Source organism: Phyllosticta citribraziliensis (genome assembly GCF_038025025.1).
Source record: "Phyllosticta citribraziliensis strain CPC 17464 chromosome Unknown J3D65scaffold_3, whole genome shotgun sequence".
In the NCBI taxonomy this organism is placed as follows: Eukaryota; Fungi; Ascomycota; class Dothideomycetes; order Botryosphaeriales; family Phyllostictaceae; genus Phyllosticta; species Phyllosticta citribraziliensis.
Window position 1 is genome coordinate 2,315,177 of NW_027117340.1, and position 20,876 is coordinate 2,336,052.

A 20,876-nucleotide genomic window follows, 5' to 3' on the forward strand; every position below is an offset into this window, starting at 1 on the left:
GGTTTGTCTGTCTGGCTTCCTTGGGTCGGGACGAACGCGTCCACCATGTTGCTGTAACAGCTGCCAGCCGGCGCGGGAAGCTAATGTGCATGTAAAGTCATGGCCTCCTCGGCCGGATTCCTGCACCGAGCTAGCGGCAACCACTTACCCTGGTCCTCACCCCAAGACTCCGGTCCGCCATCGTTGGTCATGCCGACCTACGGCCTACCTACATACATATTCTTCCATACACCTTGTTTCCGGCCATCGCAAAGCTGTGTCCACCAAACATCTGCGTCGCTGCTCTTGATGACTGAACCCCCGCTGCTTGCACACTTCTAGCCTGCGCCCTCGCGCGGTATTCCACCCGCTCCCTTGGACTTCGCTATCCAGGAGAAGCCCGTCTCAAGCCTCCCTCGGGCACAGGTATGCTTCCTCAGCCCGCCACAACCACCACCACAAGTTGACATCCGCCGCGGTCCGGAGCTTTCCACCCTTTCCTTTCCCTCAGCTCGCTCGCCATGGATTTCCGCAGCTGGGCCAGGGACCTGACGGCCTACTTCATCTTCCTGCTCTTCACAGCCACGCTGGGCCCGCTGCTGTTTGGCTTCCACCTGGCCGAGCTGAACACGCCCGAAGATGTCATCAGGTGCAAGAAGAAATCGCTGTTCGCCAAATCGGCCGCCAAGCTCCCGCAATGCATGCCCATGGACCCGGCCCAATGGGGTCTCGTAGGCTCCATCTTCACCCTGGGCGGTCTGATCGGCGCCCTGTCTGCCGGCCCCGTGGCCGGCCGCTACGGTCGTCTCAAGTGCATGCAGTTCACCACCGTCTTTTTTGTCCTTGGTCCCGTGCTTGAGGCCTTGTCGCCCTCTTTTGGTGTGCTCGTCTTCGGCCGCTTTGTTTCTGGTCTGGGTGCTGGCGTTGCCGTCGTCGTTGTCCCCATTTACATCTCTGAAGTTGCGCCTCCGGCCGAGCGCGGCTTCTTTGGTTCCTTTACCCAGATCATGTGCAATGTAGGCATTTTAATTACGCAGCTGCTGGGTTACTTCCTCAGTCATGGCCGCATGTGGAGGCTGATTTTGGCTGCCGCCGGTGTAATCGGAGTCATCCAAGCAGTTGGACTCATTGCTGGAGTCGAGAGCCCCAAGTGGCTCGCGGACCAAGGAAGGCCCTCAAAGGCAAAGAAGAACCTTCGCAAAATCAGAGGCCAAGATGCCAACATTAGCGAAGAGGTTCAGGAATGGGGCGTTGGAGACGTTGACCAGATGAGCGGTGCGTGTGGCCCCTCGAAGCCCCCAACGCAGCTAACACCCCCCTTTAGATGAAGAAGAGACGCTCCTCAACAACCCAGAGGATAGCACCATATCGCCGCCTCCAGACAAGGCCAACAAATCACCGATGGGAACACTGTCCGTCCTTACGCACCCCGAGACGGCGCGCGCCACCTTCTCCGTCATGATGGTGATGCTAGCGCAGCAATTCACCGGCATCAACAGCATCATCATGTACGGCGTCTCCCTACTTGCGACACTACTCGCAGCCAACTCGGCGCTTCTCAACCTGCTCGTCTCCGTCGTCAACATCATCGCCACGACGAGCGGCGCGCTGCTCGTCGAGCGCCTCGGCCGCAAGACGTGCATCCTCGGCTCCATCTCCGGCATGGGCGTCTCGTCGCTGCTGCTCGGCCTCTCCATCCTGCGGCACATCCCCATCCTGTCGGCCATCGCCGTCGTCGGCTTCGTGGCGAGCTTCGGGCTGGGACTGGGCCCCGTCCCCTTCATCCTGGCCAGCGAGCTGGTCGGGCCCGAGGCCGTTGGCGCCGTGCAGAGCTGGGCCCTCGCCGCCAACTGGGTCGCCACGTTCGTCGTCGCCCAGTTCTTCCCCATCCTCAGCGCTCGCCTGGGCGGGCACGTCTTCTTCATATTTGCGGCGCTTGCGATCGTCTTCGGCACTTTTATCGCGTTTTTTGTCCCCGAGACCAAGGGGAAGCGGAATGCTGATGAGGTTTGGGGCCGCCAGAGACCGGCGTCGACGAGGGAGGACTAGACGCGTGTGTCCTTGGGCGAGAGATTGCGAGCTACCAGCGCAGCGGTCGTCGTGCCATACCACTCATCGGTACAGTGAGCATGCGGTTCTTGTCAAATTGCTTCCCCCGTTCTTCTCTTTTTACTTTCGCCTTGTCTCATTGCACCTTGCGCCGCGCTTTCCACTCGTTGCATCCCATCTTCGCACCCCATCCAGCTGGCGATTGTTCGGGGTTGGTGGCTATGGGTTGGTTGGTTGGTCAGTTCATTTGGGACACGAGTTACGATAGCGATACAGACAGACAGACAGAAAGAAAGAAATGAAAGAAATACAGGCAGGCAGGCAGCAGGCGTTTGTCCATCTAGCTCTCCCACAACCTCTAATAACCTTGTTCGTGCTGCTTTCTACATTCTCTGTCTTTCCCCACTGCGTGACCTGCCCTATCTCGTCTAGTTCAACAACTTGTGCATAGTACTCATAGCCTAAGTCAGACTCAGTCATCCTTCACCTCATCACAGGATCTGTACAACGGAACCCCTGGTCCCCTCCCAGAGAGTCAAAGCCAGCAGCCAACGAAGCACTCGCCCAACGACCACCACTACTACCACAACCGTACAAACCACGAAACTCAACGCCCTCACATCGAGCAATGACCCGTCGTGGTGCAGTGGTAGCCACGCTGGATGGTTGACTGAGGAGCACATTGGCAATGCCGTGTGGAGCCCAATGGGTCAGCCATTGGGGAACCCGCCCTGGGGTAAGGGGAGCTTAGTTCAAAGTCCAGAGACCCGAGGTCGATTCTCGGCGACGGAGTGTCTTTTTGCCTTGTGTTCACTGCACATGTACGTGTGCGGGGGAAACAGAGAGGGAGTGAGGGAGGGAGGGGGATCTTAAGGAAGGAGGAGGGAGAGGAGGTATCAGGGCTAGGGAGGTTGAGTTTTGGGGGTTCGCTCTTTCAGAGGTAGAGTTGTGAGGGTTGTTGTGCTTTCTGTTTGGAAGAGGTGACGGAAGAGTAGAAGACGTTTCATTGATAGGAAGAGCCATATTGTTCTCCTCGGTATTTACAGGTTTTTCTTTTTACTTTTGCATGCAACGACTAATGCGTGGGATGGGATATCTTGTACATGACAGCTGCAACACGCTCAACTACTTCGGCAAACAAACAAAGAATCCCAACGTCTCACTGACCTACCTTGATGGCTCGTCCCCTTGTCGTCCGCGTCGTCGTTTCCGCTTTCTCGACCGTCCCCAAGTCTTCAATATCCGGCACCGTCTCGACCTTGACTTGATCTTCGGCCAACTCCTCTTTAACAGCGGCACTTACCTCGGAGCCTAATACTCCCACTTCTCCGTCAATTTCCTCCTTGATCACCTTCTCCTTCTTCACGGTCGTCTTCTTCTTGCGCTCCGCCACAACACTCGGACACAGCGCGGCGGCAGCCAAATCGCACTCGCCACACTTCCTGCCCACAGGCGTGCAGACAGTCTGGCCCAAGCCGACCAGCAGCCAATTGATCTCGTGCCATTTGTCGCGGGGCAGCCAGCTCTCGAGCTGCGCACGCGTCTCTTCAGGCGTCCGCGTGCGGTGCCAACCCCACAGGTTTGTAATCCTGTGCACATGGACGTCGACCCCGATGCCCTCGTCGCGACCCCAAGCCGCCGACATGCACAGGTACGCCATCTTGGGCCCGACACCCGGCAGCGCTGTCAAGCCCTCTATCGTGTCGGGAATGTCGCCGTCGTGGCGGTCGCGCAGAATCTCGGCAGTGGCTTTGATATACTTGGTCTTGTTGTTGTGAAAGCCGACTTTTTCAATCAGCCGGTTCAGGTCTGGAGGAGCCACGGCCAGTAGCGACGAGAGCGTAAAGCCGCCGGGCAGATTGCTGCGCAAATTGGACATGGCGGCGGCCGTCACTGTGTCTTTGGTTTGCGAGGAGAGCATCAGCGCGACGAGCGTTTGTAGACGTTGGTCGCGTGGTGACGATGCCTCATCCGCCAACGTTTCGCAACCCATGGTGTCCACAGGCGCGGGAATGCGCCGCCGCATGGCCATTGTCGTGCTATATACCTGGTCCCAATTGGGAGGAGGGTCAACCTTGGTAATGCCATCGGCAGAAGTGGTCGCTTTTGCGGATTTACGCCTAGGCTTTTTCGGTTGTGAGCTGGGCCCATTTCCCACTTGCACAGACTCTTCTGCGACGCATTCTTTCAGTGATTCAGCGGTGCCGGATGCTGCTCCTTTGGTCCTCGACGAACGCCGCGTCGTCACTGAAGTAGCGGCCGGGAATGACGAGGCGGAGGTTGGATTCAGAGACCCGGGCTCGCCGGGCGACACGGCGCCGCGCTTGCGCTTGCGTGGCGCCGCCGTCGTAGAGGCTGGGTCAGTGGCAGGCTTCAGCGAGCTCTTTTCGAATGCGACAGTCTCTCCGTCGATGTCGGATGGCACGGACGAGAGATCTGACGATGGGTCGCCGGCAGCGGACGGAGGTTGTGGCGGGGCTTGCGAAGAACTTGTCGAGGGGGCGGCGTGGGAGTGGGCTTCGCCGCTGTCTTCGTAGTGATGTTTGATCGGCGCTCGCGAAACTCGTCGTGTTTTACGAACAGAAGAAGCGCGAGCCGAGTTGGACAAGGTCGGGACTTTCCATGGCGAGGACGACAAAGCGCGCATCGCGAGGGCAGCATCCTGCGAGAGGCGTGAGCTGCGCATGTCGAAGATGGAGGGAGAGGAAATGGTGCAAGTGTTGGTGATGTTGTGGAATCAGCAGACGGTGATAGGACGAGAGGGGAGCAGCCCAGAGCACGGCAGCCAGGCACACACACGCGGGAACACTGGCCCAAGCTTTGGTGCTTGCAAGCTAAATGCTCTTGGCGTACGCAACGCGGCGTCTCTGTACCGTAGAACTCTCATGCGCCGATTTGGCTCCACGCCTCCCAGGTACCGAACTACAACCTCAAACCTCGACGACGATGCCTCTCCAGCCGACCGATATCCCCTCGTTCGCAACGACCCAGCTCTCCTTGCTCAATGCCGAACTCGAAGCCGAACGCGCCGAGACCGCCCTGCTTACCTCTGCACACGCGCCCCAAACGCTCGCGCGCGCCGGCCTCGCCATCGTCAACCTGACCGTCGCGTCCCAACGCACTGGCCTGGGCGGCAAAACCGTGCTCGATCTCGAGCAGGATTCGGCCGTCAAGGGCGCCACCGGCGAACTGCCCCAGCATGGAATCCGTGTTGGCGACATTGTGGGCCTGGCCGAGCAGCCGGCGGGGAGCGCACGCAAGAAAGACAAGGTGGAAAAGAAGGAGCGAGGCGTCGAGGGTGTCGTGCTAAAAGTTACGAGAGGCGCCGTATCCGTGGCACTAGACAAGGAGGAGGTCGAGGTTCCTGGCGGACGACTCTGGCTGTGGGTTCCCTGCTGCTGTCTCGAGAGGCTTGCGCGAAAGTCCTATGCTGATGGCTACGTGTGGCAGAGTCAAGCTCGCCAATGATGTCACTTACAAGAGGTACGTCTCTAATATTGCCTTTTTGGTGCGACGCACATCTGATGGATCAAAGAATGTCGCAAACAATGACTCGGCTGCAGAAATTCACAGAGAGTGAATACAGTCCTTTCATTCGTGCTCTGTTTGGCTTGTCGTCGCTCTCTCCGCTCCCTTCCGATCTGCCAAGCCCCGATTGGATCGATGCGACCCTGAACGACAGCCAAAAAGACGCCATCAGATTCGCCTTGGGCGCACGGGAGCTTGGTCTGATCCACGGCCCGCCAGGCACGGGTAAGACGCACACGCTGATTGAGCTTATTCTGCAAATGCTGAGGCAGGGGTTGCGGCTACTCGTGTGCGGACCAAGCAATATCTCAGTCGACAATATTGTGGAGAGACTGGCGCCTCATAAGGTGCCCATGATTAGGCTGGGGCACCCGGCTCGGCTCCTACCGAGCGTCTTGAACCACTCGCTCGACGTGCTCACTCGCACGTCGGACGCGGCCGAGATAGTCCAAGACATTCGCAATGAAATGGACCAGAAGCAAGCGAGCATCCGCAAGACCAGGAACGGGCGGGAACGCAAGGCAATCTACGCAGAGATGAAGGAGTTGAGAAAGGACTTTCGGGAGCGGGAGAAGCGGTGCGTCGACGAGCTGGTGCGGGGCAGCAAGGTTGTGCTTGCTACACTCCACGGAGCCGGGGGGTTCCATCTAAAGGAGCAGCAGTTTGATGTGGTGATTATCGACGAAGCCAGCCAGGCCCTTGAGGCGCAATGCTGGGTGCCGCTGCTCTCGGCCAAAAAGGTAGTGTTGGCAGGCGATCACCTGCAGCTTCCGCCGACGATAAAGTCTTTGAATAGCAAATCGAGACAGGGGCCGAAGAAGGACAAGGTGGGCGAGGCCAAGGGCATGACCCTGGAGCAGACGCTCTTTGACCGTCTGCTGGCTCTGCATGGGCCGTCGATCAAACGCATGCTCACGACTCAGTACCGCATGCACGAGACGATCATGGCGTTTCCCTCGCAGGAGCTGTACGAGTCGAAACTTGTTGCAGCCGAGTCAGTCGGGGCGCGGCTGCTGTGCCATCTGCCCTATGGGGTTCAGGAGACTGACGACACACGGGAGCCGTTGGTGTTTTGGGACACGCAGGGGGGCGATTTTCCCGAACGGACCGACGACGAGAGCTCGCTGCTGGGCGACAGCAAGAGCAACGACATGGAGGCGGCGGTCGTGGGGTTGCACGTCGGGCGGCTCGTCGAGGCGGGCGTGCGGGCAGAGGACATTGCGGTGGTGACGCCGTACAACGGGCAGATGGCGGTGCTGTCGCAGATGCTGAAGGAGCGGCACCCAGGACTCGAGCTCGGCAGCGTGGACGGGTTCCAGGGGCGGGAGAAGGAAGCGGTGGTAGTGAGCCTCGTTCGGAGCAACGCCGAAAACGAGGTGGGCTTCTTGGGGGAGAAGAGACGGCTCAACGGTAAGGCTCTTCAGTTGTAGCGTGCCGAGGTCTGAGAGACGACCTAGCTAATTGTGACAGTGGCCATGACGCGGCCCAGACGACATTTGTGCGTGGTAGGGGACTCGGAGGTGGTGGGCAGGGGCGGCAAGTTTCTCAAGCGGTGGATGGAGTTTTTGCAGGACCACGGCGACCTGCGATACCCTAGCGTCGACGAGCTGTCGGTGTAGTACCTGGCTACAGTAGCATGAGGACGACGACGGAGCTTTGTCTGTTCTGTGGGAGTTGAGGGTGCCGGAGCGGCGGGATCTGCCCGGCCCTCATTTTACATTCGCGACTGCTTGTGCAACAGCGGGGTCCAACCTCAGACCCCCCCGTCCCGTTACTTAAGCTAGTTACCACCGATACCCTGCTCTGCTCTGCCTACTGTTCCCAGCTCTCCCATCGTCCAGTCGTCTCGACCTCCGCGCTGCTCAAACGCCCGCTTGCTTTCTTCTTCTTCTTCTTCGTCGTCGTCGTCTCCCTCTTCTTCGTCTGCTTCTGCTTCTACCTACTTCTGTCCTTCCCTTCCGCATCCCGCCGCCCCGTTCGATTCGACATCGCTCGTTTGACACCCGACCACTTTTTTACTTACTTCACTTGTCCTCTGGTGATACGGCATTGAACCTCTTCCCACACGCTCGCGCCCCGTGCTACACTAGCCGCCCCGGAGCTGCATCACCATGGGCCTTTCCATCCCAGCCCTGCCTCTGCATTGCCAGTAAAGCCAACAAACAACGTCAACCCCGATTTTGACCCGCCGCCCGCCTGCCGTTCCAGCCATGGCTGACGCACCTGTCGACCGGTCCGCCGCCTCCGTCCCTGCTGCAAAGCCACCTGCACATCGCCCAAGTTGGAAGGCCGAAGCCATTCGTCGTGGCCATTTGAGATTTAACGGCCCCTCGCCGCTCGACGACGACTTTGACCTGGACGACCAAGTCTGCGACGAGGGCCCTCCGTACAAGAAGCGCTTGACCGACCCCAACTCCTTCTTCAAGGATCCCGCCGCCCCTGCTCGCCGCCTACTCCACAAGGGCCCCCAAGCCTCCATTGCCTCCTCTCTGCGCCCCACCAGTCGGCATGACCTGCGCTCCTCAACCGACGTCCGCGAACCCAGCATCATGCAGAGCAGCGACTGGTCTTCGAAGCATACTCCCGACCGCTCTGCTTCTTTCCTAGCTTCGTCCTTTTCCGCCTCTCATTCCGCCTCTCATTCGGCTTCCCATTCTGCTTCTGTTGGCACTGTGACCAAACGCAACACCAAGCGTGGCTCGATATCCACCGCGTTCAAAAAGATTTTTGGTGGCGGGAGAAAGAGGCAGAATGAAAAGACCGACTCACCATCGCCGTCGGCCGGCGCCCACTTTCACCACCGCAGCGTAATAATACCGCTCCGTACAAGCCCCTTCAATGTGCTGACACGGCTCAGGAACCTCTGGGTCGTAAAGTCTCCCCACCGAGACCTCTTCTTGTACAGCATCGAGCTGTTTCTCAAGACTCGCGTCGTTCCCAGTCATTCTCTGCTCGCAACTCGTCACGCGCCACGCCAGTCTCCCACCTACCGTTCCCCATGAACGTAAACGCGCCACCTCAGGAAGATGGTAGCCAACCAAGTTACATGGAGCATGGAAGACCTCCTCCCCAAGGGCCTCGCCGCCGCGCAACCCTTCCAAGCGTCGTCAGGAACTCCGCCGACGCAACTACTCTATCTGCCATTTGGAGCGAATCGCAATCTCGTACAGGACACGATGATCAAAGTGTACGAGAGGATATCGGAGTCGCCTATTCTGGCTCGCCAAGATCATCAAAGAGGACGTCTCGGCGAAGATCTCGCAGCGTGAGCGCGATTGACGACCTCAGGCACTTACCCGACGTCACTCCCAGCCGCCAAAGTGGCCAAAGCTTCCAAAGTAGCAACTGGCACAAGCATCTGAGCTCGAGCCCGGAGCCAGCCACAAAGTTTCGGCAGGCCAGGGACTTTCGTTTCCCGCCGAGGGTCGATTCTCGCTATCCAAGTCACGAAGCTCCTCGCCAGAACGCTCATGTCCAGAGCCTGAATGGCGAGGAAATTCGTGCTTTCGATTTTGGGCCGTTCCATCCAAGTGATCCAGGGACCCCCCGGACCGGACCGCAAACACCTTCAGCCAGGGCCGAGTTCGGGCTTGGCCTTGAGCCACCGCCGACGACTATTGAAGATCGTCTGGAGCGGTTGGAGACCAATATGCGCTACTTTGACCAGTCGTTGCGCCACATGAGAGGTCGCAATAACCGCCAGACTATCATCCTCGAAAACTCACCCACTAGACGCCCAAGCTCATCATCGCGCGCCGAGCAGCTCTCCGATTCGTCAGCTCGAAGACCCTCCGGTCCCTTTTCCGAGAACCATACCAATTCGCCGGTGACCCCTGCCACGTCCTATCCTTCTCACTCGCAAAACCCTAGCGCTAGCGTCCACGAGTTTCCTGTGTTGGCTACGTATCCAAGTATGGGAACCATGAGCAGCGCGCCAACCATGGTTGCAACTGCACATGGCCTTCCTCAAACTTCGTACTCTTACAACGACGAAGGACTTGCTTCCCTTTACTCTCTACTCTACCAGGAACGCACGGCTCGTCAAGATCTCGAGTTGCAGGTGGAACAGCTCCGTCGGGAGATGGAAGAGCTCAAGCTGCGAGCTGATCGACGCTACTCTCGTGTCTACCAGGCTCCGGTCCGCGTCCAAACCAAAGGCGTCACAAAGCAAGCTCAAGTCACATACACTACGACCAGCGCGCACACAACCACCAATTTGTACAACTACGCGTCGTACCCTGGTGCCCAAAACGCCTATGCGACCTCTAGCCCAAACATCCTCCTGACCTCGGCTCCAGCCAGCAACATGACATCCTTGAACGGTTCCAACGTGCCTTCGACTCACGTCTCGGTCCACTTTGACCCAGAAAGCGAAGCCGAAGTGAAACATCTCCGGTATTCGGCCATTTCGCTGGACGACCCAAACCGCGCGGCGCGGAAATCGCACTTTAGCTTTGACAGTGAGCAGGAGTCGACCAGCTGCGGCAATGGCAGTAGCATTAGTCCAGCACGCGGGGGACCCGTCGGCGGCGAAGAGTTGACGGTCCTGAGCGATATTCCGATTCCGTCGTTTGAGTCTGAAGACCGTAGTCCGATTGATGGCTACACGACGCCGTACGAGTCGCCGTACGAGAGCCCAGTGCTGGAGAAGCAGCCCGACGAGTCACGCTTGTCGAAGGTGGGCGTGAAGATGTTTTGATGATGGCACTCGGAATGCCTTGCTTTCTTGTAAGCACAAGAGATCTTTCGTTTCACGGCACACAAAGGCCACTTTGGATGCATTCTTTTGTAATGACTTTTAACGACGGGCGTCCTGTCTCTGTTGCTGTCTCTTCTTTCACATAATTCACGTCATTCGCTCCTTGCCTTTTTCTCTGTCGACTTTTTACTTGCTTTCATGTAGCCTTGCCCAAAAGATACCCTTCTTGATCTCTTGCGTAATCTCTTTGGAAGAGGGGTGAGGGGAAGGAATGAGGCGGCGACAGGTTGTAAACCGTCGTAGTGGCGTGGTCGTCTACAGTAGTAATTTTCGAAAGGGTTCTCCATCCAAGCGTCTCGTCTGCTCTTGAAACCTCGCATGCCGGATTTTGGTACTGGTTGTCTACTTGCCAAGGTGTCAGTTCCATTGTTGAATAACGAGATGCAATGAATTCCTTCTAGCTCCTGACGCCACCTATGATATTCTTTTACTCGACTGTGAGCATGATGCCTCTGAGAATCTCATGAAAGCTATAGCCCTCCCGCAGCACCCTCCCGATTCACCAGCCACACAGCAAAATCCACATTGTCCACGCGCCCTCCCACTACCGAATACTCCTGACCAACTCCCTCAAATCGCCACCCTCAACCCACGCCTCACCGGGCGCGCCGCTCGTCGCAGCAGCACCAGCAGCAGCGCCGCCAACACCACCACCAGCCTGGACGCCCCAGCCCTCGCCGAGCTCGGCGACGACCCTGGCGGGGCGGCCACCGACGACGGAGTTGCTGGGCACGACCATGTTGGCGGGGACGACGCTGTGGGGCAGGATCTTGACGTTGTCGCGGATGAGGCAGAAGGGCTCGAGGACGGCGTGCGCGCCGACGTGCACATGAGAGCTGATGCTAGCAGCGCTGATGCGGCAGTGCGGGCCGATGAAGACGTTGTCGCCGATCTTCATGGGGTAGTGCGAGAGTAGGCCGCGCGAGACGCGCGCGGGCGGCCGGATCGTGCAGTTGGGGCTGATGATGGTGCAGCGGCCGATGCTGATGGCGTTGGAGTGCTGAGAGGATGAGGGCGGCGGCTGCTGCTGCTGCGCCGTTGATGATGTGGTTGACGAGCTTGTTTTCAGTCGGTGCAGGTCGCCGCGCAGAACCACTTCGGATTGGATCACGGTTTTGCCGCCCAGCGTGATGTTGGCTGTGCCGCTGATGTGGGCGCGGCGCGAGACTTTGTTGCCCGAGTCCTGGGGTGCGAGGGGTCGTTAGCTTGGGGATTGATGGATCATGGTAAAGAAGGACGAGGGGAGGACGGACACGGTTTGGCGAGAAAAATCAACTTGGTGATGGACGCTGGCTGGGCCTTTTTCGGCAGGGCAGTGCAAGGAAAGCTAAGGGGAGAGGGCAGACAGACGCAAAAGCACAGTATCAATATGTCCTGCCAAGTAGCCAACGTGCTCTTTTCAAAATAGCTATTTTGAGAAGAAAGACATTGAGAGGAAAGGCAAACCTTCTCGCGACAGAAGCAAATGACGGAAGAAAAGCAGTGACAAGAAGGACTCCATGAAAGCACCCAAAAAAGCCAAAAGAGAAATAATGAATTCAAGCTGCACTCACCGTCTCAATGTACTCGCCCTTGGCGGCTTTGCGCGCCGCGCTCGGACGCGACGACATGCTGTACGCGACAAATTTGGAGTGGAGCGGGGTATCGAAGAAGACTACAGCACGCTTGTTTTCGGTCTCGAGAATTTTCTTGTCGACGTGATGAGGTGGTGGAGTATAGTTGTTGCACTAGTGTTTGGTTGCAGTTCCCAAGTCGTTGACAAGCACGTGGCAGGGCAAGGAATAGGTCAGATCACGTGAGCCGAGGTCGACGACGCTCTGCCCATGATAATTCATACCTTGGAGTTGCCTACTTTTTTGTGGACTTCACACATGAGGAAAGAGCTTTTGCTGCTGATCTTGCCCTTCTATGCCGCAATCTTGGATTCTAGACAGACTGCCTGCTTTGGTTCCACTATCACGTGTATCTCACGCTTTGACCATCACCTAGCCCTCTGACTTCACCCCATCTTCGTGCGACCTTTTTAACTGCCCTATCAACGGATCGACCCGTTGCGCGTCGCCAACGAATCATGAAACAAGCCCAACTGCAGTCGCACGCAATCTCCTGAGCCGATGAAGCGACAAAAGCATCCAACAAGCCGTCACCTTGCCTATCAGTGCCGTTGTCCGCGCAAGCTTTCGAGGACCTTCGCGCACGGGTAAGACAATCAACGTTTCTTTTGGTCGAATGATGATCGACTTTGCGCCGTCTCGCCAGCTGTGCGATGTGATTGAGCGCGTTGTGCAAGGGTGCTGGCCGGCTGGCGGCACGTTGAACACAGAGAGCGATAAGCAAGCCTGCCTACGGATGGCTACCCTCTTTGGTGAGTAGGTTGACGCATCTACGCAGCCAAATGGGAATGTAGGTTGCGCGCTCTCTTTTTGCACCGCTTGTCATGATTGAACGAGCACTCTTTTCTTTTGGACATTCACTGTCCTAGGCCGCAATGGAATCCAAAGCCCCCGGCACTGCCTGTCATAGCGATGAGCGGCTGTCGACAGCTCATCCCGTCACCTATGATGACGTCGATGTTTTTGGCTACGAGGGCAACCATCAGGTGAGAACCATTCGCTATTCTCACGACGCTTTCCAACGGACAGAGACTCACGAGCTCATTCCAAAGTCGAGATTCTCGCGGGCCGCTCACGCTCACAATGGCTCTAGATTGTCTACAAGACCCTGTCTTGGCAAATGGTGGCAGTCCTGATGATTTGCGAAATCGTCTCCAATGGCATGCTCTCACTGCCATCGTCGCTCGCAGTCGTAGGAACTGTGCCTGGGCTCATCCTCATCATTTTCCTGGGCATCTTTGCGACGTACACGGCATGGCTCCTCGTGCAGTTCAAACTGCGCCATCCAGACGTCCACAACATGGGCGACGCCGGCTACATCCTCTTCGGACCCATTGGCCGTGAAGTGCTAGCCTTTGGCACCGTCCTCTTCGCCATCTTTGGTACAGGCAGCCAGATGCTGGCTGGCGAGATAGCACTGGCAACGCTTTCGGACAACAAGCTATGCGCCATGCTCTACACCGGCATCTTCGCCATTCCCATTCTCATCTTCAGCTTCCCGCGCACCTTCTCCAAGCTGACGCACCTCTCCATCGCAGCCTGCGTGTCGATTCTGGTCGCCGGTCTTGTGGGCATGATCGGAGCTGGCGTGCACCCAACGCCCAACCGCAGCGTGCAGGCGGCCAAGTCGTCCGACTTCTACTCGGCCTTTGTGTCCATCACGAACCCCGTCTTCGCTTACGCGGGACACTTCATGTTCTTCACGCTCATCTCGGAGATGCGGCGGCCGGCCGATGCCATGAAGGCGGCATACTGGCTGCAGGGCTTCGCAACGACCTTTTACGCCGTCTTTGCCGCCGTCGTGTATGCATACGCGGGCAACGACGTGGCGAGCCCGTCGTTCTCGAGCCTCGCGCCCAAGTGGCAGAAGGCGGCGTACGGCATCGCGCTGCCCAACTTTTTGATCGCGGGCGCGCTGTACTCGCACACGGCGAGCAAGCTCTTCTTCGTGCGGCTGTTCCGCAAGAGCCGGCACCTGCACTCGCACACGGTCCGCGGGTGGGCGGTGTGGACGGCGCTGATCGTCGCGTCCAACGGCGCGGCCTTTGTGCTGGCCGTCGGCGTGCCCATCTTCAACTACCTGCTCGGCCTCGTCGCCAGCCTGTTCGCCGCGTGGTACACGTACGGCGTCGCGGGCTTCTTCTGGCTGCACGACGCCTATTACGACTTTGACGGTTGGCGCACGTGGGCCAAGCGCTGGCCGCAGACGTCACTCGCCGTCTTCACGATTGTGGCGGGCGCCTTCATTTGCGTCGCTGGCACCTATGTTAATGTCAGGGGCATTGTTGATGCATACAGAGACGGTACGGTGTCGGGAGCTTTCAGTTGCTGATGTTTCAGTCAGGGGGGCGGTACGGTGGTGATTAACATTATGTGCACTCTCTGTTCTAGTGCCTCGACGGCAAATGAAGGAGCTGAATGCCGCTTTATCCGCTGCGGACCATGCCAACAAGAAACCCATGGTACACGCTCTATTCCCGTTCCAGATGCATATGAAAAAAAAAAAAAAAAAAAAAACGAAGGCGCCGTGTCCCAATGCTTCCCAGAACTTTTTCCCCGATCCAAAAAGAAAAGAACAGCGAAAGACCCATAAACGCTCCAAAATGCTATCAACAACCAACGTACCCATGTCACCACGTCCGACTACGCCTTGGCACGTCGGCTGCTGCTTCCAGGCTGGCTCGATGCAGCGCCTCGGCGCTGTTGCGCCGCGAGACGATGCGGCCCTTTTCCTCGCGAAACAGGCGCCACAGCTCGGCGCACCAGCCGGGGAAGGCGAGCCAGGACGAGGGCTCGAACAGGTAGTCGATGAGGGGGTCGAGGGTGGCCATCATGGCGGGCAGCTCGCGCAGCAGCAGCGGGGCGGCGATCAAGTACAGCAGGTTGATGCTGAAGAGCCAGTCGGCGTTGTTGTCGGTGTTGGTGCTGCCGTGGTAGTTGTATTGGTATTGGTGCTGGTGGTGATGATGTGATGCGACGTGAGATGATGTCGATATTGTGGGGTCCGCAGGGTAGCAAGTGTCGAAAGCGGCGGCGGAATGGTGCTGGTAGCCGAGCAATGGCAATAATGCGTTGGTGGGGAGAGACCCACCCCCGCCACCACCGACTCCACCGACGGCAGCCGTTGCAGCGGCCAGGACGTGCAGTGATGCGAGGGCGCGGGTCGAGAGGGGTATTATCGCGGCGGCGGCAGCAGCAGTGGTAGTACTGAATTTTAGGATTTGGCGTTAGTTTCGACCGGCACGAAGCGAGGACGACTATGCTGGGGCCAGACTTACTTCATGGTGGGATTTGCCGGAGCCCTTGATTGCTGATTGCTTATCCGATTACTGTTGGGTGGAATCCGCGTCGTGAATTGCTCCTCTGCTGGATGTTGAATGCGTCGTCGTGTCTATGTAAATGGGCGGCAAAGCGATGGTTCGACCAATTGACGTTTCGTTGCGAGGCGTGAGAGACGTCTAATAATGAGGCATGCTCTTCGTGTGCTGCGCGCGTGTTGTTTGCATGTCCGCCGGGGACCATTCAAGCAGTTTGACGGCGATGATGCTGCGACGGGAAAGACCAAAACAGGACGGAGCAGAAAAGATGGACAAAGACGAGGCACGCAGGAAGAACGCAGAGGCAAAAGCAAGACCAATTGACCGCAACGCGAACGAGGAGGTTGGTCTGGTGTGTGCGTGGTTTTTTGGATGTGATGGGTGAGAGAGGGAAAGAGAACTGAGACCAGGCCAGGCACGAGCGAGGATCGAGGGGCCAACACCGCTCCCCAATATACCCAATCCACACCTGGGTGACCCAGGAGCAGCACCGGGATAGGCACGGCGGGCGCGGCGGGAACTTGACGAGAGAGAGGGCCGGCCGGCCGCAGCCAGTCCGACGGAAAAGACGGGAGGGGTTAAGGGTACAACCTAGGAACATAACTTCAGTTCCTTCGCAGGGACCCCAAGGAATTATTTGGCGCGTCAAAATCTGACTTGCGACGCGCACACCACCATGGCCCTATCGCTCTCGTCGTCTCGTTTTCCTCGCCGCCGCTGCCGTGCACCGTCAATTGACTGCGAAAGCATCGCAGACATCGATGCCATGCAATGCAAAGCCATGTCCATTCCTGTGCCCAACCGTTACCTGGTTGGGCTGCCGAATGCGGCAATTCGTCGTGCTGGTTGCCATACACCAGACCACCTAGGTGGTGCGGAAACATATCTGCCTCCTTCCCGCCACAAAACCGCCGCTTGTAGAGTAGTAGCCTGCTCGGTTGTTCGTGTGGCTCGCTTCGCTTTGACGGCGAGCGTGTTAGTTGAGCGAGCGCGATGCGGTGCCATGTCTCCACCTCGCCTTGGTTGCACCATAATCGCCGGCTCAGCGGCCCTCGGCGAATAGTTTGGTGGGTAGGACGGTACATGCAATAGGCAGCGCTCGCACCGAGGCCAGCATCTGCAAGCCATCGTAATCGTCTTGGCCTCCTGGTACTCGCTCGGATTCGGGTCCGTGTTTGTGGAGAGACCAGCGGCGGTTGCGGCGTTAGACAGGCCTGCGGCTATGCGCAGCAGCAGCAGTTCGGCGTTAAGTGTCCGTGGTACAACTATGAGCCCTACCTAGCCGAGTCCAGTCGCGTCGATAATATTCTAAGCTGATGCATTTTCTTCGCTGGCTCTCTGTCGTAAGCGCACGCCTGTGCTCGGGGCCCGACGTCGAGGTACGGATAGCCTTTCGGCTGCTTCACAACCCCGGGACACGTTGGTTGCGGCATCGCGCGGCGCCGGGGCAACAAATTGGGTGCCGCAGTCCAGTGTCACTGAGTGGCTCTCACAAACATCACTGCCTCCACCGTTTTTCCTCTTCGGAGACTTCTCGCACTCGGCTACCTCATCCAGCCCACCACCAACATCACAATCCACCCAAGCAGGCAGCCTGTCCGCTTCATCCGGCGTCCGCCCCCTTCGCCCAGGCGCGATGACGCCGTCAAGGTGGACGCGTGAACACCAAGCGCGTTTTTGTTGGCGACATCATGCGCCGCAGCAACAGCAGCAGCAGCGGTGCCTGCCGTGGTGCCGTGGTGCCTGTTGTACCTGGCACCCATCGGTACACGCAGGTTCTGCGTGCGACGCTACTGGCCTGCTTCGGTTGTGCTAGCCGCCGTGACTGGTCTCTCTGAAACGTGGGACGCGAAGTAGCTTCCCCCATATTGAGACAAGCGGGCAAGCAAGGGAGCAAGCCCAGCGCGAGCGCCGTTCAGAACTCTATTCCGCTCTGACCGCATCTCGAATCTCGATTTCCTGCGACGGCCGCATTTGGATGGGCGAGAGGTTGAGACTCGAGACGCCAAAGTGGGCGGGCGGTCGGTTGAGAACGAGGACGGCTCGACATGAGCCGGCTCATGTTCAGGAATGAAGATTCCCCGGCCGGATGCGGTGAGCTTGTGTTTGCTTCACGGTCGCCGGGCCGTTCACCCAGACTTTTCTTTTTTTTTTTTTTTTCGTCCGGCGTAGACACGAATTGGTCAGCGATGACCGGCGACCATGCAGCGGAAGGATGCGATTTCCACCCCGCCATAGCGCAAGCACACAGCCAGAAGCGAAAGAGCGGGGAAACCTGGTCGATGACGTAGGCCCTGGGGCCCGCCGCCTTCGGTTTGTCAGGTCCACCGGCAGTCGCTTGTGCTGTGCCTCAATTGGTCGCTGGCTTCCAAGACCCTGAGGCCCTGCAGCGCTCATTGTACGACAGCCAAACCCACGTTGACCGGCCAATCGCACGACATGTGGAAAGAAGGATTCTGAAAGAGGTAATCTACCCCCATGTCAACACCAGTGAACCATTGTGAGAGTGAGTCGTCATGGCCGGCAAGCACCGCCACAGGATACAGACGGCGGCAGTCTTGACTTGTTGCCTGCCTATCAGAGACTACGGCACACGCTATGGGCCGTTCTCACACCGAACAGCCAAGCCCAGGTCTCCACCTCGTTGATTGATTTCTTGATCTGCCGAAAATATGAGCTACTGTCATATGCTCCTCGTAGTTCGGGGACTTGGCGAATTACAGCCACGGTGGACGGATAGCCGGACGCAGAGACAGAGCACGCGGTGTGGAGACCAGCACAGTCTCGAGGCGCGGCTCAGTGTTGAAGTAAGGGAGCTGGAATACTAGCACTTCTTTTTAAACCGCCGTCCAACTCGAGTAAACGGTTGCTTCCCAATCCCAAGCCCGCGCGCAACATGGCACCCATCGACAACCCCGTCCTGCCCCCTGGCTCCACGATCCTGGTCACAGGCGTCAATGGCTTCATCGCCTCGGTCGTGGCCGACGTACTGCTGTCCCATGGCTACAACGTGCGCGGTACGGTGCGCGACACGGCCAAGCATGCGTGGATGGCATCGCACTTTGAGCATAAGCACGGCGCTGGCCGCTTCGAGCTCGTCCACGTCGCCAACATATCGGCGCCGGGCGCTTTCGATGCGGCCATGCAGGATGTCACCGGCGTGGCTCACGTCGCTGCCATCATGAACCACGATCCAGACCCGAACAACGTGGTCCCGCCGTCTCTGGAGGCAATCAATAGCGTCCTGGAGAGCGCGGCCAAGACGCCTTCGGTCAAGCGCTTCGTCTTGACCTCGACGGGCATGACGGTGCGCTCGGTCGATTCGAGAGACCATGTCGTCTTGACGCAGGCGTCGTGGAATGAGACGAGCGTCGAGCGCGCGTGGAAGCCGCCGCCATATGAGCCCGAACGCGGCCTGGAGGTATACGGGGCGGCCAAAGTGGCAACTGAGAAGGCCATGTGGAAGTTTGTCGAAGAGCGGAAACCGGCCTTTGCGTGCAATTCTGGTAAGTGTGCCTTTGATGATTGATGTGTCACTATTGCTGACTGGGGATTTGTGAATCGGAATAGTGCTGCCCGCATTCACCTTTGGTCGTCTCTTGAGCCCTGAACACCAGGGCACCCCGTCGTCCACCCAATTCGTCGCTGCGCTTTTCAAGGGCGACATGCAAGTCCTGGCCCATATGACATCCTTGATCAAGTGCTGTACGTGGCGGCCCCTGAATCCACCTGTTTATCTGCTGACGACGTGCTTCAGTTGGATACTCGGACGTTGATGACGTTGCGTATTTGCACCTTGCTGGCCTCATCCACCCAGACGTCCAGGGCCAGCGCCTATGGGCATATGATAAGTCATACCATTGGAATGACTTGCTCGCAGTTTTCAGAAAGAATTTCCCTGACCGCCAATTCGTCGATGACGTTGCAGGAGTCTTTCGTGACCCAGCAGAAAATCAGCCTGCCCAGAAGTCGAATGAGATCTTGAGGGACTTTGGGAGACCTGGGTTGGCCGAGATGGAGGACAGCATCGTCAAGTGGATTCCCCAATTCATCTGAAGAACGAGAAGATGTATTGGAGGGCCCCGTGAGTGGTTTATCTTTCTATGCTCTATGTTAGATGTTAGGAAACGAAACATGGCAAGTCACTTGATCCAAACGAGCCAGAATGGAAAGTGAGTGAATCAGAAGCAGGCCGAGAATATCATTCTGTCAACGTTGACTTACAGAGACACCGGTCTTGCAAAGGATAGGGATTGTTTCACTCCTTTCAAATTTTCGCTCCGAACTCAGCGCCATCCACCTTACCTAGGAATCCCACGACTCTTTTGATCAAGTCCTTGACGACTTCGTCTGGGCTTTTCATCAGGTTGTGCGACGCTCCCGGCACGATACCACCGTTGATATCGTCCACGGAGCCCCCAGCCTCCTTGACAAGCCTCATCCATGTCTTGACCAACGCCTCCTTGTCCACAGACTTGGGCACGAATTCATCACTGCCTCCGTACAAGAAGCAAACGGGTGTCTTCGACCTGGCAATAGCTTCACACCACTCGCCCCACCTCTTTTCACCCAGGTCAGAACTGAAATAGTCATCGGCTCCGCGGTGTTCAGGACCCGGGCTGGTCAAGTCGAGCCACCGGCGCGCACACACCGGCGCCGGGCCCATGAGGTCTTTTGTGAAGCGGCTGGGAAGAACATCTTCGCCACGGCCCTGTTCCACAAACTCGCGGGCCGCAGCGACGCCTTCATTGTAGTCTTTCTCGCCAAGCGCCAGGTACAGGGCCTCACGATCGCTGACGGGCGCCTGCAGCGCAATGCCGTCAACCTTTTCCCTCGCGTCCGCCCCCTTGCCTGTCACGTATTCGGCCAGATCCTGAGTGCCGGTCGAGTGCCCCATCAGCACGACTTTGGTGCCCGGCCGCAGCTTGCGGAAGTATGCGACACATTGTCCGATTTCGGCGGCGTCCTTTGCGATGCTGGACATGCCCCAGCCGTTGTAGGCGGACGAGAGGAGCACTTGTGCGAGCGTCCAGGTGGGCGGCAGCGATGCTGCGAGGTGCCTCACGTAGGAGACGGTGAGCAGCCCATCTCCAAGTCCGCCGACCCAGAGGAGTGTGTTGGGCGGGCTGGATTCGGTCTGTGTGGAGCTGGACGGCGTCGAGAGCTCAAAGGCGCTGAGCTGCGGTGTGAAGCGGTGGACTGTTCCCGGGACAGAGAATGGCGTGAATGGCATGGTCACGATTGAGTTGTTGTATCCGTGATATGAATGATGTCGTCGGCAGAAGTTTGAGGTTGGTGGTCGCGCAATGGTGCGGTCGCGAAGCTACCCCGCGAGTGGGAAACAGGCCAGCTCTTATCGCACCCCGCCATCGCAGCAAACTTTCAGCCATCGACTCTCCGCATACGCCGAACCCTCCATGGAAAATCTTCACGCCATAATGTTCCCCTTTCTTGCAATGAGCTTGCTGCGAGTCAAGAACATCCCCATTTCTGCAGCTTTGAAACGCCGACCGCGTGTCAGGCTACACCGATCACGTGGTCACGCGCCCAACATGACGGAATCAGAGACTCGCGTTGCGCGAATGCAACACTAATTCGCGCAATGAAAGTTTCAAAAAAGTCTCGGATCAT

At 57.9% G+C, this 20,876-nt stretch overlaps 9 protein-coding genes across 9 annotated transcripts; 5 read left to right on the forward strand and 4 right to left on the reverse strand.

Annotated features, from left to right (window-relative positions):
* Nucleotides 1-207: 207 nt before the first annotated feature.
* On the forward strand, nt 208-2,374 carry J3D65DRAFT_617875 (vacuolar protein sorting-associated protein 73). Its single transcript, XM_066799601.1, has 3 exons — nt 208-404; nt 458-1,254; nt 1,304-2,374. Exons 2-3 carry the CDS (start codon nt 501-503, stop codon nt 2,026-2,028), a joined length of 1,479 nt encoding a protein of 492 aa, XP_066658159.1. The 5' UTR covers nt 208-404; nt 458-500; the 3' UTR covers nt 2,029-2,374.
* A 645-nt stretch (nt 2,375-3,019) lies between these two features.
* On the reverse strand, nt 3,020-4,714 carry J3D65DRAFT_650402 (DNA repair protein-like protein Ntg1; the record flags this gene model as incomplete). The annotated part of the gene is made up of 4 exons (XM_066802431.1): nt 3,020-3,310; nt 3,332-4,169; nt 4,323-4,553; nt 4,635-4,714. 4 exons carry the CDS (start codon nt 4,712-4,714, stop codon nt 3,188-3,190), a joined length of 1,272 nt encoding a protein of 423 aa, XP_066658160.1. The 3' UTR covers nt 3,020-3,187.
* A 194-nt stretch (nt 4,715-4,908) lies between these two features.
* Nucleotides 4,909-7,369, forward strand: J3D65DRAFT_617877 (P-loop containing nucleoside triphosphate hydrolase protein). The gene is made up of 4 exons (XM_066799602.1): nt 4,909-5,411; nt 5,479-5,511; nt 5,564-6,966; nt 7,027-7,369. Exons 1-4 carry the CDS (start codon nt 4,975-4,977, stop codon nt 7,173-7,175), a joined length of 2,022 nt encoding a protein of 673 aa, XP_066658161.1. The 5' UTR covers nt 4,909-4,974; the 3' UTR covers nt 7,176-7,369.
* A 68-nt stretch (nt 7,370-7,437) lies between these two features.
* J3D65DRAFT_617880 (uncharacterized protein) lies at nt 7,438-10,709 on the forward strand. The gene is made up of 2 exons (XM_066799603.1): nt 7,438-8,363; nt 8,414-10,709. The coding sequence occupies exons 1-2, from the start codon at nt 7,767-7,769 to the stop codon at nt 10,253-10,255; spliced, it is 2,439 nt and encodes an 812-aa protein (XP_066658162.1). The 5' UTR covers nt 7,438-7,766; the 3' UTR covers nt 10,256-10,709.
* Nucleotides 10,710-10,859: 150 nt separating this feature from the next.
* J3D65DRAFT_665948 (trimeric LpxA-like protein) lies at nt 10,860-11,925 on the reverse strand (the record flags this gene model as incomplete). The annotated part of the gene is made up of 2 exons (XM_066802877.1): nt 10,860-11,498; nt 11,869-11,925. The coding sequence occupies 2 exons, from the start codon at nt 11,923-11,925 to the stop codon at nt 10,860-10,862; spliced, it is 696 nt and encodes a 231-aa protein (XP_066658163.1).
* A 419-nt stretch (nt 11,926-12,344) lies between these two features.
* Nucleotides 12,345-14,500, forward strand: J3D65DRAFT_617884 (transmembrane amino acid transporter). The gene is made up of 2 exons (XM_066799604.1): nt 12,345-12,914; nt 13,022-14,500. The coding sequence occupies exons 1-2, from the start codon at nt 12,804-12,806 to the stop codon at nt 14,258-14,260; spliced, it is 1,350 nt and encodes a 449-aa protein (XP_066658164.1). The 5' UTR covers nt 12,345-12,803; the 3' UTR covers nt 14,261-14,500.
* A 58-nt stretch (nt 14,501-14,558) lies between these two features.
* On the reverse strand, nt 14,559-15,211 carry J3D65DRAFT_601312 (uncharacterized protein; the record flags this gene model as incomplete). Its single annotated transcript, XM_066798030.1, has 2 exons — nt 14,559-15,135; nt 15,207-15,211. 2 exons carry the CDS (start codon nt 15,209-15,211, stop codon nt 14,559-14,561), a joined length of 582 nt encoding a protein of 193 aa, XP_066658165.1.
* A 2,546-nt stretch (nt 15,212-17,757) lies between these two features.
* J3D65DRAFT_617894 (aldehyde reductase) lies at nt 17,758-19,355 on the forward strand. The gene is made up of 3 exons (XM_066799605.1): nt 17,758-18,751; nt 18,816-18,950; nt 19,003-19,355. Exons 1-3 carry the CDS (start codon nt 18,142-18,144, stop codon nt 19,299-19,301), a joined length of 1,044 nt encoding a protein of 347 aa, XP_066658166.1. The 5' UTR covers nt 17,758-18,141; the 3' UTR covers nt 19,302-19,355.
* On the reverse strand, nt 19,240-20,620 carry J3D65DRAFT_272117 (uncharacterized protein). Its single transcript, XM_066794970.1, has one exon. It carries the CDS (start codon nt 20,476-20,478, stop codon nt 19,513-19,515), a length of 966 nt encoding a protein of 321 aa, XP_066658167.1. The 5' UTR covers nt 20,479-20,620; the 3' UTR covers nt 19,240-19,512.
* Between the last annotated feature and the right edge of the window lie 256 nt (nt 20,621-20,876).

What these genes read in the sequence shown, in the direction of transcription:
- J3D65DRAFT_617875 (XM_066799601.1), top strand. Translation starts at nt 501, where the DNA reads ATGGATTTCCGCAGCTGGGCCAGGGACCTGACGGCCTACTTCATCTTC. An exon ending in AGACGTTGACCAGATGAGCG is followed by an intron (nt 1,255 to 1,303) that starts GTGCGTGTGGCC and finishes ACCCCCCTTTAG; the next exon opens with ATGAAGAAGAGACGCTCCTC.
- J3D65DRAFT_617877 (XM_066799602.1), top strand. Translation starts at nt 4,975, where the DNA reads ATGCCTCTCCAGCCGACCGATATCCCCTCGTTCGCAACGACCCAGCTC. An exon ending in CCTGGCGGACGACTCTGGCT is followed by an intron (nt 5,412 to 5,478) that starts GTGGGTTCCCTG and finishes TACGTGTGGCAG; the next exon opens with AGTCAAGCTCGCCAATGATG. An exon ending in GGAGAAGAGACGGCTCAACG is followed by an intron (nt 6,967 to 7,026) that starts GTAAGGCTCTTC and finishes TAATTGTGACAG; the next exon opens with TGGCCATGACGCGGCCCAGA.
- J3D65DRAFT_617880 (XM_066799603.1), top strand. Translation starts at nt 7,767, where the DNA reads ATGGCTGACGCACCTGTCGACCGGTCCGCCGCCTCCGTCCCTGCTGCA. An exon ending in CCCACTTTCACCACCGCAGC is followed by an intron (nt 8,364 to 8,413) that starts GTAATAATACCG and finishes GACACGGCTCAG; the next exon opens with GAACCTCTGGGTCGTAAAGT.
- J3D65DRAFT_617884 (XM_066799604.1), top strand. Translation starts at nt 12,804, where the DNA reads ATGGAATCCAAAGCCCCCGGCACTGCCTGTCATAGCGATGAGCGGCTG. An exon ending in GCTACGAGGGCAACCATCAG is followed by an intron (nt 12,915 to 13,021) that starts GTGAGAACCATT and finishes CAATGGCTCTAG; the next exon opens with ATTGTCTACAAGACCCTGTC.
- J3D65DRAFT_617894 (XM_066799605.1), top strand. Translation starts at nt 18,142, where the DNA reads ATGGCACCCATCGACAACCCCGTCCTGCCCCCTGGCTCCACGATCCTG. An exon ending in GGCCTTTGCGTGCAATTCTG is followed by an intron (nt 18,752 to 18,815) that starts GTAAGTGTGCCT and finishes GAATCGGAATAG; the next exon opens with TGCTGCCCGCATTCACCTTT. An exon ending in GACATCCTTGATCAAGTGCT is followed by an intron (nt 18,951 to 19,002) that starts GTACGTGGCGGC and finishes GACGTGCTTCAG; the next exon opens with TTGGATACTCGGACGTTGAT.
- J3D65DRAFT_272117 (XM_066794970.1), bottom strand. Translation starts at nt 20,478, where the DNA reads ATGCCATTCACGCCATTCTCTGTCCCGGGAACAGTCCACCGCTTCACA.